The following is a 13,140-nucleotide window of genomic DNA, read 5'->3' on the forward strand; positions in this document are numbered from 1 at the left end:
AATCTTCAAATTTAAAGTTCCTACTCTTCATACATGACAATGCATGAACACATGGCAAACCAGACAACTCCCACTTCCTACATGAACATATGTGGTCTTTCAAGTTCACAGTGAACATGTCAGCTGGATCTTGCACATGCTTAACTTCAAAAATATGTTCATCAGACATCATACACAATAGAATAACCAATTGTCACATTACAGCTCATGCATAATGAAATACAAGAATTAGGCAAACATATTTATACCTTACAATCCATGTGTTGGTGTAGGTACTTGTTTTTTCACTTGTTTTCTGATGTTTGGCAGCACTGCATCATCAGGAAAATTTTCAAACCTCATCCTATTCCTAGCCCATCTCTCCATAAAATAAGTCCTGATCTCTTCCAGCATTGTTACTAAAGGCTTGGACCTTGACTCAAGGATCACACTATTGAATGCCTCAGACATGTTATTGAGTAGAGTATCACATTTGTTAGTTACCTGATCACAGCATATGTAAAGGTTCAAATTTCAAGTTATAGCAAGTTACATGTTCATATTATCAAACAGGTTCATATTTCAAGTTATAGCAAGTTACAAGTTCATATTACCTTAAAGTGTGATTTACTCCAGAATCTTGGAGATGTCTTCATCATATGTAAATATGCCTCATCACTAATAAGTCTCATAGACCTCATTTCTCTCTCCCAGGCTTGTACATATGTTGACCTTGCAGCCTTCCAGATAGCATCTTTCAACATTTTACCAGGATACTTCTTCCTAAAGTTATTATAAAGGTGCCTCACACAGAATCTTTGTTCAACACCTGGCAAAAGCTCATCCATTGCTAGTAGTAGACCCTGAAATTTCACATAACAATATAATGCATAACTAAACAACATAATTCAGGACCAAAGACATAATTCTGAACAAACAATATAAACCATAACCTTTTGTTGGTCTGGGATGAATGTGTATGTCAAACACCCTTCTTGACCACATAGGTCATCAATCAACAACCGCAAAAACCAGGTCCAGCTATCTCTGTTCTCTCCTTCTACAACTGCAAATGCAACTGGGAACATCTGGTCATTTGGATCCCTCCCTATTGCAGCCAAAATCTACCCACCACATAACCCCTTTAAAAAACAGCCATCTAGACCAATGATGTGTCTAGATAACTTAAAGCTTTCCTTACATGCTGCAAAGCAAACATACAACCTTTTGAAATATGGTATTTGGTCCTCATTACCTTCTGGGACTGGATCAACATTAATCTTGATAGTAGACCCTGGGTTACCTCTTAACAACTCACGACAATAATCATAAATCCTTGTATAATCCCCTAAGAAAGATCCATCAACCATATCTCTAGCTTTAAATCTTGCCCTTATAGCCTTAGTCTTGTTAACACCCACATTCCACTTCCTTTGATCCTTTGCCTTAATGTCCTTAATCTTCATCCTTGGGTTGTTTTTCAGAGAATTTTGAATTCTCTTGCTCACCCATTTAGTGGTCAACATTTTCACATTATACTCTCTACTACACTCATGCTTGTCAACCAATTTCCTTAATTGCCATGTTTCTTCATTTGGCAATTTAGCACAATAGGCTTCCCATTGACACCCATCCTTGCATTTAACCATCACCCTCACTTTGTCATTCTTTGTAAACCTCATATTTCTCCCACTTTGCACAGCATATGATGTTATAGCTTCCTTGAAGTCATCCTTTGACCTAAAGTACACTCCAACTTCCCATTTGTAATATGCCATGTCCTTCTTCACATTAAACATTGGGTAACTTTTCTTTCTAACACCACCTTCTTCACTATCACAACCACTTTCAAGTTCCTCACTGTCATTTACTATTTCCTCTTCCAAACCATCATTATCCAATTGTTGTTTGCTTTGTTCCCCCTCTAGATCTTCAAGAAGATCATCCAAATCTTCTTCCTCTAAATCATCAAAACCATCAGATGAATCATCAAATCCCACTTCCATAACACTCTCATAATTTTCATCAGCACTATCATCTCCACTATTAGTAGTAGACCCATCATTCACCTCTCCCACATTGTCCTCATCCCTCACAATGTTGACCTCTTCCCTCAAAATATTCTATTCATCCCTCACAACAATGCCCTCTTCCCTCACAATATTCATTTCATCCCTCACAACAGCGCCCTCTTCCCTCACAAGATTCTCTTCATCCATCAAAACATTTCCCTCTTCCCTCACAACATTCTCTTCATCCCTCACAACATTAGCTTCATCCTGACCAGCCACTTCCTCATACATTTTTTACATTAACTCTTCTTCATCATGTGTAATATCATCCTTATCCCTCACAACAATCTCTTCATCCTCACAACATTCATTTCTTCTGCTTCTATAGGCATATTACAAAATTCTGGCTCAGCTATTGTGTGTTGAATATATATGTCAACCCTTAAATGCACCCTGCAAAGATCAGCTATATCTAAGGCTCCTTTATCATCAACTAATTCAAGCATGCCTTCAGTAGGATCTCTGTACCAAATTCTCTCAAACTCTTTATAACCTAACTCCTTAAGAACACCAACAAATTCAAAATAACCCCACGTGTCTGCATCTGTTCTCAACTTTGCAATGTCTCCTCCTTCATAATGACCATTGTTAATATCAACGAATCCACCACTATGGTGAATGGTTAAATTCAGGAACTCGTCCATTACACCTGAAGCAAGGCAAACCCTAAATAAAGATCGTGTTTTAAAAACCCTGAATCAGAACAAACAAATCCTAAATAAAAATCGTGTTTTAAAAACCCTGAATCAGAACAAACAAACCCTAAAATAACATCCCTGATTTACGAACGAACCCTAAAAGCGAACCCTAAATACGAACCCTAAATACGAATCCTAAATACGAACCCTAAATGACATACCTGTTGTGATTCAGTGGCGTCAATCCTCACTCTTCCTTCAGATTGCAATGTACAGATGGTTTTTGTTCCCAGAGCTGGTTTTGTTCCCAGAGCTTCTTGAACCTTTTCGTCTTCTATGGAAAAGAGAAATGAGACTTTGTGGAAACGAGACTGTGCAAATGAGACTTGTATAATATAAACATGTAATACTGTATTATCCACATCAGCATTCATAAAGGCCACGTAGATAATAAAATAATGAGACAACTAACGGAACCAAACGAAAGGATAAACGTGAGACCATTTTAAAAGATAAAGGAGTTATTTGAACTTTTTAAAAATTGAGGGACCAAAATGGACCCCGAGTCAAAGTTAAGGGATGAAAAAGGGTATTTTGCCAAAAAGATATTATAATTTTGGCTAAATTACAGTTTTGGTCCCCCTGTTTTGGTATTCTCAGGGTTTTGGTCCCTCCATTTTCTTTTTAAACAGTTTTGGTCCCCCATCCCAATTTTGTTCATGAACAGTGCATGATCCGTACATGAACAGTACATGAACAGTTGGATCAAAATTGGGATGAGGGACCAAAACTGTTTAAAAAGAAAATGGAGGGACTAAAACCGTAAAAATACCAAAACTGAGGGACATAAACTGTAATTTAGCCTATAATTTTTTAACCTTTCTAGTTCAACTACCTAACTGTCAAAAACTCGTATTGATAATTAATCAATGTTTTGAAATTTCAATACGAATCTAAACAAATGTTCAAACATTTTTCTTGATAATAAAACATAATAGTCGAGACAGACATGATTGCAAAATATGAGCAATCATGTAACATTGTCCTATTTATTGAAAGTCATTCAACGAACCCCATTAATGAAGATACATATATCAAACCCAATGAAAAAAAAAACTCCATCAAAAACTAAATGGGCCAAAATATTTTTTTATTATATTTGTAAGTTTCTTATTCATTTTTGAATATTTTACTATTACAAATAAACATTAAATTATTAAATATGAAAATAAGGCATTCAAATTTTTTTATAATAAGAAATAAAATTATTTTTAATTATTTTTTATTATTAAAATTATTATTTAATTATTATATTATTAAATAAAAAAGAAAAAGAAAAAAATTCAACAAGTAAATGGACGAAATTCTAAAGATAAATACGTCTTTTACTTATTCATGATAAACTTCAATAATAAAAAAGTAAAATAAAAAATTATTTTTTAAAATAGGAAATTTTAAGATTTTATTTTTATTTTAAAAACATTTGCATAAAAAAAAAAGTTAGACAGTAATAATTAAGACAGTTTTTTATTTGAAACAGGTATTAGACAGTAAAAAAGTTACAGTAATAATTAATGATGCAACACGTATTTTCAGTATTAATCTACGGTATTATAACTAAAAACTTACTGAAAATACCAACAAAAAAAAGTAAGTAAAAACTAAAAAAGTTGTCTAACAGAAAAGATAAGTAGGAGAAAAAACAAACAAAACAGCAATAATATAAATTAACCAATCAAAACTCACACAAATATGCTTCGGTTCCGAGCCTGCTTATGACCGTTACACCAAACCTACATTTAAATTTCCCCTCAACTCAAACACAAACACAAACCCAATTTTCTCTCTCTCTTTCTCTTTCTACTTTCTCTCTCTTCTTCATTTTCTGATATCAAATCTTTGAAACCAAAATGGTGTCAAAGACTAAGAAGAAAGCTCCAACCAAATCCATCAAAGACCTTAACAAACGCCGCTGGCGCCGAAAATCCCCGATAAAAAATGTCGTTGCCGCCTCCTCCGCCGTCCTCTCCTCCATCCACCGCCGCATCTCAAAACTCCTCTCGAAACTAGGCCTAACCCGCCTCAGTTCAAATCGCAAACGAAATAGCTACAAACTCCTCAAGAAAACTAACAACCTTTTCCATTTCCCAAACGAAACCTCCCTAGACACCGTTTGCAAAACGCTCCTCTTCGACGATAACGAACAACCGTCGATTCTTCCACCTACTCTCTCGAATCGGAAAACCGTTATCCTCGATCTCGATGAAACCCTAGTCCATTCCACAACAACTCTCCCTCCTCAGAGTTTCGATTTTGTCGTCCGGCCGATCATCGACGGTGAACCGTTGGATTTCTACGTCACGAAGCGGCCCGGAGTCGACGAGTTGTTGGAATCGTTAGCGTCGAAATATGAAATAGTGATTTTCACCGCCGCGCTTAAAGAGTACGCGTCTTTGGTTCTTGATCGGCTCGACCGGAACCGGTTTATTTCGCACCGGCTGTACCGTGACTCGTGTGTTAACGTTGATGGGAAGCTGGTGAAGGATTTGGCTCATGTGGGGAGAGATTTGAAGCGGGTTGTGATTGTGGATGATAATCCGGTGTCGTTTTCGAATCAACCCGAAAACGCGATTTTGATTCGGCCATTTGTGGATGATGTTTGTGATCGGGAGCTTTGGAAATTGAGGAGCTTTTTGAATGGGTCGGATTGTTATGATGATATGAGGGAGGCTATTAAGCAGTTTGTTGCTGAGAGAGACCGACGCTAGTAGTTTTTTTTCTTCTTTGAATTTTTTTTAATTGAGTTTGTGTTGGTTAAAGAATGAAGTTGGTTGAACAGTGAATTGTTCAACTTCAATTGTCTAGTGATGATAAGATAGTGAAAAGAAAAGAAAAAAAAATAGGGATATTGTAATGTGATGTATGTTGTGGATTAGTATCTTTTACTGTTTGTTAATCAATTATACAGAGGTGGCTCCTCTGTTTCACAAAACTATTTTAAACCTTACCCTACTAAGTATATAATTATGAAGATGTGAGAATTATTATCTTATCCATGAATGTTAAGTGATAGTGATAACCACAATATCGTTTGATCAACCATCGAGTCAATGATTCTTTTTTGGAACCTAACAACCGATCTTATTGGATTCCCTAACATAGTATATAACTTAAGTAAGGCCAACAAAAAAAAAAAGCACACGTCAGCAAAATACAAATAGATTAGAAGGGAGAATGTCTTCTAATCATTCACCCGTTCAATATTAGAAATAAATTAACCCCATGAGCTAACCTAGTGGTTGGATTTGGATCTTAAGAGTTGACTCTTTTTAAGGTTTTAGGTCTGAATTCGACTAAGTGCAAATAATTCATTTGTCGAGTAAGTCAATATAGAACTATGCTTTGATTTCAAACAGGGGATGGTGAGATTGGTTTTCTTAAATTAGTCGATTGTAATAATGTGATCGCTTAGTGTGTTACCATTAAAAAAAGATAATCAAAGTTTCTTTACAATTGTTTGAGTTGGTATTCGAATTGAAAGTAAATTTTCATAACAACATCATATTAGAGGGTGTATTTTAAGTTGCAAAATTGAATATCTCACTTTTAAATATTTGAGATTTTTCTGTTGGAGGTAATATGCTAAGAGAAGCCCTTTAGAACATGGTTTAAGATGTTGTATGAAATACATTGTGCGGAAGGATGCATATTTATCTATCGGAGGAAGAATTATCTTGTTGAAATTATTATTATAAGTAATACATGTTTATTTCCTTTTCTTTTTTAAGATTCCGCTAAGTATCATATCAAAGCTCAAATCTCTTTACAAAAAATTCTTACGTGGAAGGGGAGTGGAAAATAGGAGAATAAATTGGGTTCAATGAGAAGACATTTGTAGTGAGAAAGAGAAATGAGGTTTGGGAATTAAAAACTTATTCGAAAAATGAGTTTGCAGAATTAAAAATGAAAAGTACAGTCGTTGGTAAAAGTGATGTCTTGCAAGCATGACGAGTCTTATGGAAGATTAGACTTGAATGATAATAAAGGTTCAGAGTGTTGGAGAGATATGCAAAATCTTGAAAAGGGATATGGGGATTTATAAGGTACTAGTTTTCAAATAGATTAGTAAGAAGAGTAACAAAGGGGACAATACTTTTTTTAAAGTTAGATCCATGGACTGAGGGAAAATTTTGAAAGGTCCTTTTTCTAGAGCTATTTATTTTAGCAAAAGATATGCTCATACCTTTAAAAGAAGTCGTGTTTGTGAAGGAGGAAAAGAAATGGAACGTTCAAGTCATGCGGAGGAAGTCGTTAGCTCAAGAAAAAAGAGTAGATGAAGAGATTCTTAAAGAGTATATTAGAAATGTTTCTTTGATGATCAATAGGGAAGATAGTTGGGGCTAGTGCATGGATGTTTATTTTGTTAAAAAAGCATACAATGTGATCATGAACGAAATGAATACGAGCTTGGATAGTGAGGTTAAAGTCGCTTGGAATAATTTTGTGCCATCAAAATTTACAACTTTAGTATGGATAATATTTCTAAACAGGATATCCATAAGATATAATTTGATTAAAATAGTGAAGGATAGAAAAACACTTAGAAAGGGGGGGTTTGAATAAGTGTAGCTTTAAAAACTTGACAGATAAAAATAAATTGCACAGTTATTTTTATCCTGGTTCGTTGTTAACTAAACTACTCCAGTCCACCCCCGCAGAGATGATTTACCTCAACTGAGGATTTAATCCACTAATCGCACGGATTACAATGGTTCTCCACTTAGTCAGCAACTAAGTCTTCCAGAGTCTACTGATCACACACTGATCACTCCAGGAACAACTGCTTAGATACCCTCTAAGACTTTTCTAGAGTATACTGATCCACACGATCACTCTAGTTACAACCTGCTTAGATAACCTCTAAGACTTCCTAGAGTATTCTGATCCACACGATCACTCTAGTTCCTTACAACTTAATGTAATCAATTCTAAGAGTTTACAATTGCTTCTTAAAAGCTATAATCACAACTGTGATATTTCTCTTAATCGTTTAAGCTTAATCTCACTAAAATATTACAAAAGCAATGTAGTGAGCTTTGATGAAGATGAAGATTCTGAGTTTAGATTTGAACAGCGTTTCAGCAAGTTTGATATGAGTTGTTTTGGTGCAGAATCGTTAACCTTGCTTCTCATCAGAACTTCATATTTATAGGCGTTGGAGAAGATGACCGTTGAGTGCATTTAATGCTTTGCGTGTTCCGTACAGCATCGCATTTAATGTTATACGCTTTTGTCAACTACCTCGAGCCTTGTTCACGCTGTGTCTACTGACGTAGCCTAGAATAGCTTTCAACGTTCCTTTTGTCAGTCAGCGTAGCTTGCCACTTGTACTTCCTTCTGATCTGATGTTTGTGAATACAACGTTTGAATATCATCAGAGTCAAACAGCTTGGTGCATAGCATCTTCTGATCTTCTGACCTTGAAGTGCTTCTGAGCGTGATACCATCAGAACTTCAGTGCTTCTGTTCTCTTGTTCTTCTGATGCTTCCATAGACCCATGTTCTGATTCTGCTTCGACCATCTTCTGATGTCTTGCCAGACCATGTTCTGATGTTGCATGCTGAACCCTTTGAGACAAAGCTTCTGAGCGCTGAATTATGCGTACTCTTTTATATATTTCCTGAAAGGGAAATTGCATTGGATTAGAGTACCATATTATCTTAAGCAAAATTCATATTATTGTTATCATCAAAACTAAGATAATTGATCAGAACAAATCTTGTTCTAACAATCTCCCCCTTTTTGATGATGACAAAAACATATATAAATGATATGAATTTGCGATCAGAAAGAATAGACGGCAAAAGACAAATTACACAGCTATAGCATAAGCATATGAATATGTCTCCCCCTGAGATTAACAATCTCCCCCTGAGATAAATAATCTCCCCCTGAAATAAATACTCGAAGAACTTTAATAAAAGACTTCCCTGATTATTTCGGTAGAGACGATCATATAAGCTTCTGCCTTTAGAGAATTCATAGCTTCTGACTTCTGCTTCCATAGGACAGCTTCAGAACTAGAATTTCTTTAGATCCCTAGAACACTCACAGCTTCTGATTCCTGCTTCCATCTAGGACAGCTTCAGAACTTGAATTTCTTTGATCTTCTAAACATTCACAGCTTCTGATTTCTGCTTCCATTTAGGACAGCTTCAGAACTTGAATTTCTTTGATCTTCTGAACATTCACAGCTTCTGATTTCTGCTTCCATTTAGGACAGCTTCAGAACTTGAGTTTTCTGGATCTTTAGAACATTCACAGCTTTGAATTTCTGCTTCCCTCGGATAGCTTCAGAGCTTGAATTTCTACCAACATCACTTCATGCTAGATTTGTATCAGAACATTGTTGAATGTACCAGAGCATCATCAGAGCATCTCTACATCCTGAAATGTTACAGAACAAAAAAAACTAAACGACAAAAGTCAGCATGAACGAGTTAGAACATAGAATATATGTTTGAACACATTATATGTATCAGAGCCATATAGGCTAAAATAATGTATCAGAGCAAATAGAATTTTGTCAGAACAAATAGACAAATATGGATCAAATTCTATTATCAGTGCTTCTGATTCATTTTTCTTTCTTGCTTCTGATCTCTGAAGCTTGACAGCACTCAGCTTGCTTCAGTTTCCATGGTTTTGCTTCTGTGTTTGCTTTGAAGATTCTCTTCACTTCTTTATACCTGCAAAACACTTAAACCATATAGAACTTGCAGTTCTTGTTAGTGAATGTGTGGGAGCTTTACCCAGCAACTGATAGATTAATCAAATCATTTATCATTTATCTTTCTCCCCCTTTTTGTCATATCATCAAAAAGCAAAAAAAGATTCAGAGACAAACAAAACGAAACACATGGAGGAAGAAGATGATTTCATTGAAGTTCAAACAGCAGGTACAGAAGTACATGAAGATAAGAAAGATTAGATGCACAAAGACAGATGCAACGAGAAGAAAGAAACAACACAGACTCAATCTAAGATGGCCCTAGTCTTGACAAGATCTTGGTCAGCATCTCTTGAACCATATTGTTGTGTCCTTCTTGCCTCACCATGAAAGCGCTATACTCAGCATTGAGTGAGCTTTGCTCATCCTGTCTCCTCTGAATTTCTTCCAGGGTCCTTGCAAGACGAGAAGATTCACCAGAAGAAGTTTCAACGCTTTCAACCACAGGAATAGCAACTTGATCTGTAGCTTCCATGGATAGATCATTTGCAGGGATTTCCTCAACAGGAACAGTTTTAGCAACATGATCTTCAGCATCTGCTTCTTGCATAGAAGCATCTCCATATTCTGCAGCAGGAATTTCCGAGTCTCCATTCTCAAGTGCCTGAAGAATGGCAGCTAGATTCCTGGGAGCAGAAGTACCTTCAACTACTGGTGGGTCAACAACTTCTGGAATGACCAAGGTTGGGTCTTTCTCAGACGGGTTTTCCCTCAGATAGTCAAAAAGAGTCTTGAAATCTCCGAGCAGAACAGGATAATCAGGAACAAAGATGACAATATCCCTGCATGGATTTGCTTCCATTTCAGCAGCCAGTCTTAGTTGTTCCATCTCATCCAAGAAGGGCTTCTCTTCCAAAAGATATCTTCCTTTGAGACGAGCAAACCAGAAGTCTTCATAATTCCTCAGAATTCCACGAGGCCGTGGGGCAGCAGCTACACAGGCTTCCTGAAGTTCTAAAAACAGAGCATCTGATTCTCTGCGAAAGATCCTCCAGAAGTTCCGCATAGCAACATCATTCAATCCAGAACTTTCAGCAATTCTGAGAGTATCAAAGGTACTTCTGAGGTTCCTCTTTATGTTTTCAAAAACTACACCAATAGGATATACGGGGCGGGATTTTATTTGGGTTTTTGAAAAGGCAGGGTTGGAAGTGAAGTACGGATGAGGTTCTCTATCCAACCTATAAGAAGATTCTGCTTCAGTATCAGAATCTAACACTACCACTTCAGCTTCAGGACGAGGCTTGGGAGTGTAGTTGCAATCACGGAGCAGCTGCTCATGTGATGCAGAGGTTGGAAAAGGAGAATCACAAGGATTGTTTTGAGAGGTGGAGGGAGTATGTTCAAGAGTGGCATTGAGAGAAGGTTGAGATGGAAAGAGAGTTTGAAGGGGTGGTATATCCAGAACAGGATTTATGGTAGGTGGAGAGGAAGGAATGGTTAAAGGAGAAGATGGAAGTGTAAGAACATGGACAAAAACAGGTGATTCTGATGTGGCTTTTTCTGGTTCAGGTGTAGGGACAATCTCTATTGGTGCAGCTTCTGAACAAACAGCAGGAACAGAATTAGGTTCAGAAATGCATATACCTTTGGAACCTCTCAGAAAGGCTTTGGCCACATCCTCAGTCTTCTTCTGCTTCTTACTCTTCGGCTCTTCAATAATCTTTGTTTTGCCGCTAGCGATTTCTTTACTTCTGACATATGCCAGAACTTCTGGTTGATTCTCAGCCTCTTGAGAGATATTTTCTTCATCAGATTCTTGAATAATCATCTTTCTTTTTCTGATTTTCTTCTTCTCAACAACTTCAACAATCTCAGCATCGTTATTTGACTTCTTCTTCTTTTTCTCAGCTTCCTTCTTTTTCTTCTCAAAATCAGCAGAGACAGCCTTAGCAACCTTTGCAATGACTTCTTCTGGGATCACTTCTTTATTGGTGGTAGCAGCAGGATGATCAAACTTTCTTTTGGTCCTTTCTTCCTTCTTACGATTCACTTTAATAGGAGCACCTTTGTCTTGATCTTTAAGACTCTTATCCTCTTTTTGTGACTTCAGATACTTAGTTCTGACTTCAGGTACCTCACTATTGAAGAAGGTTTCAAAGTCAGCTAGTACTGGTTTTCTTCTGATTCTTGTTCCAGCTAGAGGTTGAGGAACTTTGAGGATAGTGTCAATTATTTTCATCTTCTTTAGAGAAAACGCATTCAGACAAGCTCCAGAGGTGACAGCAAGGTCTTTGATAATACCTTCAGACTCCAGACTCTCAACAATCTTAGAATGCACCAGAAGGTTTGTAATAATTCTACCAAAAGGAATGATTGTTCCACCATTTTCTTTTCTGAAAGCGTTTCTGGAATCCTTTACTGCTTTCCACATATGGTTGAAGATAATGTAAATCGCATCAACCTTTTTCTGAGTGGCAATGCAATAAAGAATATACCTTTGATCATTACTGATGAAATCCGAGGCATGTGTTGATTTCCTATGGTAGAAACACCCAAGAAGGATCTTTGTCCAGATTCTGTAGACATCTCTCAATTCCTTGACATATTTTGTTTTCTTGACATTTGGATAAAGAGTGGATAGAACATCTCCCATATCTGCCCTTTGATCCAACTCAAAAACCCCTTCAGGGTTTTTCAGGTCAAACATCATTCTTAGGATGTTTTCAGTAATAACGACAAACTTTCCATGAACGAAAGAAATTATAGATTTTGGAGCAACCACAGCATGTACCCAGAACTCCTTGACAAGATCCGGATAGACTGGACCAACAAACTCAGCGAACAACGAGGTCCATCCTTGAAAGATGATGTCTTCTTTAAGGTGAAATTGGTTTTCTTCAAGGTTGTCAAAGTCAACCATGAGTTCACACAGAACTTCCAATTCATCTTTAGGAATGGAGCATGCAACAACAGGAGTGAGTTGCAAGGTTTCTTCTTGGAGATGATGAGGAACAGATGACTCAGCATTTTGGGATGAGAAGGCAGCCATGGATGCAGAATGAACAAAAACGAACAAGAAAAGCGAACTGGGTTTTCGATTAGGGTTTTTAGAAAACGGCTAAGAACTTTTCAAACGAGAGAATGCAAGGAGAGAGAGAGACAAGGGAGCGAAAAAAAAATGTAAGATATGATTTGAAAAGAATATATAGAGACGGATTTGAAAAGGAAAATAATAAGAAATATAAATTGAACAGTTCCAGAATCAAAGGAAATCAATTTTATTAAATGATGAGTGACGTGAGGAGAGAGAACGTGGTAAATGAAATGATTTAAAACAGTTACCTAGGTTGGCGTCTTTTCAACTGCACGCTTTGTACAAACCGTACAGACACGTGTTCACCATCAGATAATAGATGACAGTTGTAAATTTCAGAATAGACTTTACGCCTTCAGATTCTGATCACTGCTTCTGATCTGATCTACTTTCTCTTCTGGAAACACTCCTTCTGAAGTGTGCTGATATAAATCTGACTGATCTTTTGATCCATTACTTCTGATATGCACAGCTTCTGGAGGTTCACTTCTTTGCTCTGCAGCTTCTGATACGACAAAATTGTATCTGCAGAAATTCTTAAGCTGCTTCGTTTCATCAGAAACAAGTTTATCATCAAACCAGATATTTATTGATTCGTCCACAATCAATGTTTCAATATTGTA

The 13,140-nt window shown here is 36.7% G+C and overlaps 2 protein-coding genes across 2 annotated transcripts; one reads left to right on the forward strand and one right to left on the reverse strand.

Moving 5' to 3' along the window:
• Positions 1-249: 249 nt before the first annotated feature.
• LOC131594449 (uncharacterized) lies at positions 250-2,282 on the reverse strand. The gene is made up of 5 exons (XM_058866590.1): positions 2,139-2,282; positions 1,197-2,084; positions 933-1,103; positions 594-842; positions 250-483 (listed from the first exon to the last, which is right to left on the reverse strand). The coding sequence occupies exons 1-5, from the start codon at positions 2,280-2,282 to the stop codon at positions 250-252; spliced, it is 1,686 nt and encodes a 561-aa protein (XP_058722573.1).
• A 2,226-nt stretch (positions 2,283-4,508) lies between these two features.
• On the forward strand, positions 4,509-5,681 carry LOC131622264 (uncharacterized). The gene has a single exon (XM_058893293.1). It carries the CDS (start codon positions 4,600-4,602, stop codon positions 5,455-5,457), a length of 858 nt encoding a protein of 285 aa, XP_058749276.1. The 5' UTR covers positions 4,509-4,599; the 3' UTR covers positions 5,458-5,681.
• Positions 5,682-13,140: the final 7,459 nt, after the last annotated feature.

The sequence above is a fragment of the Vicia villosa genome, linkage group LG1 (assembly GCF_029867415.1).
Source record: "Vicia villosa cultivar HV-30 ecotype Madison, WI linkage group LG1, Vvil1.0, whole genome shotgun sequence".
NCBI classification, from domain to species: domain Eukaryota; kingdom Viridiplantae; phylum Streptophyta; class Magnoliopsida; order Fabales; family Fabaceae; genus Vicia; species Vicia villosa.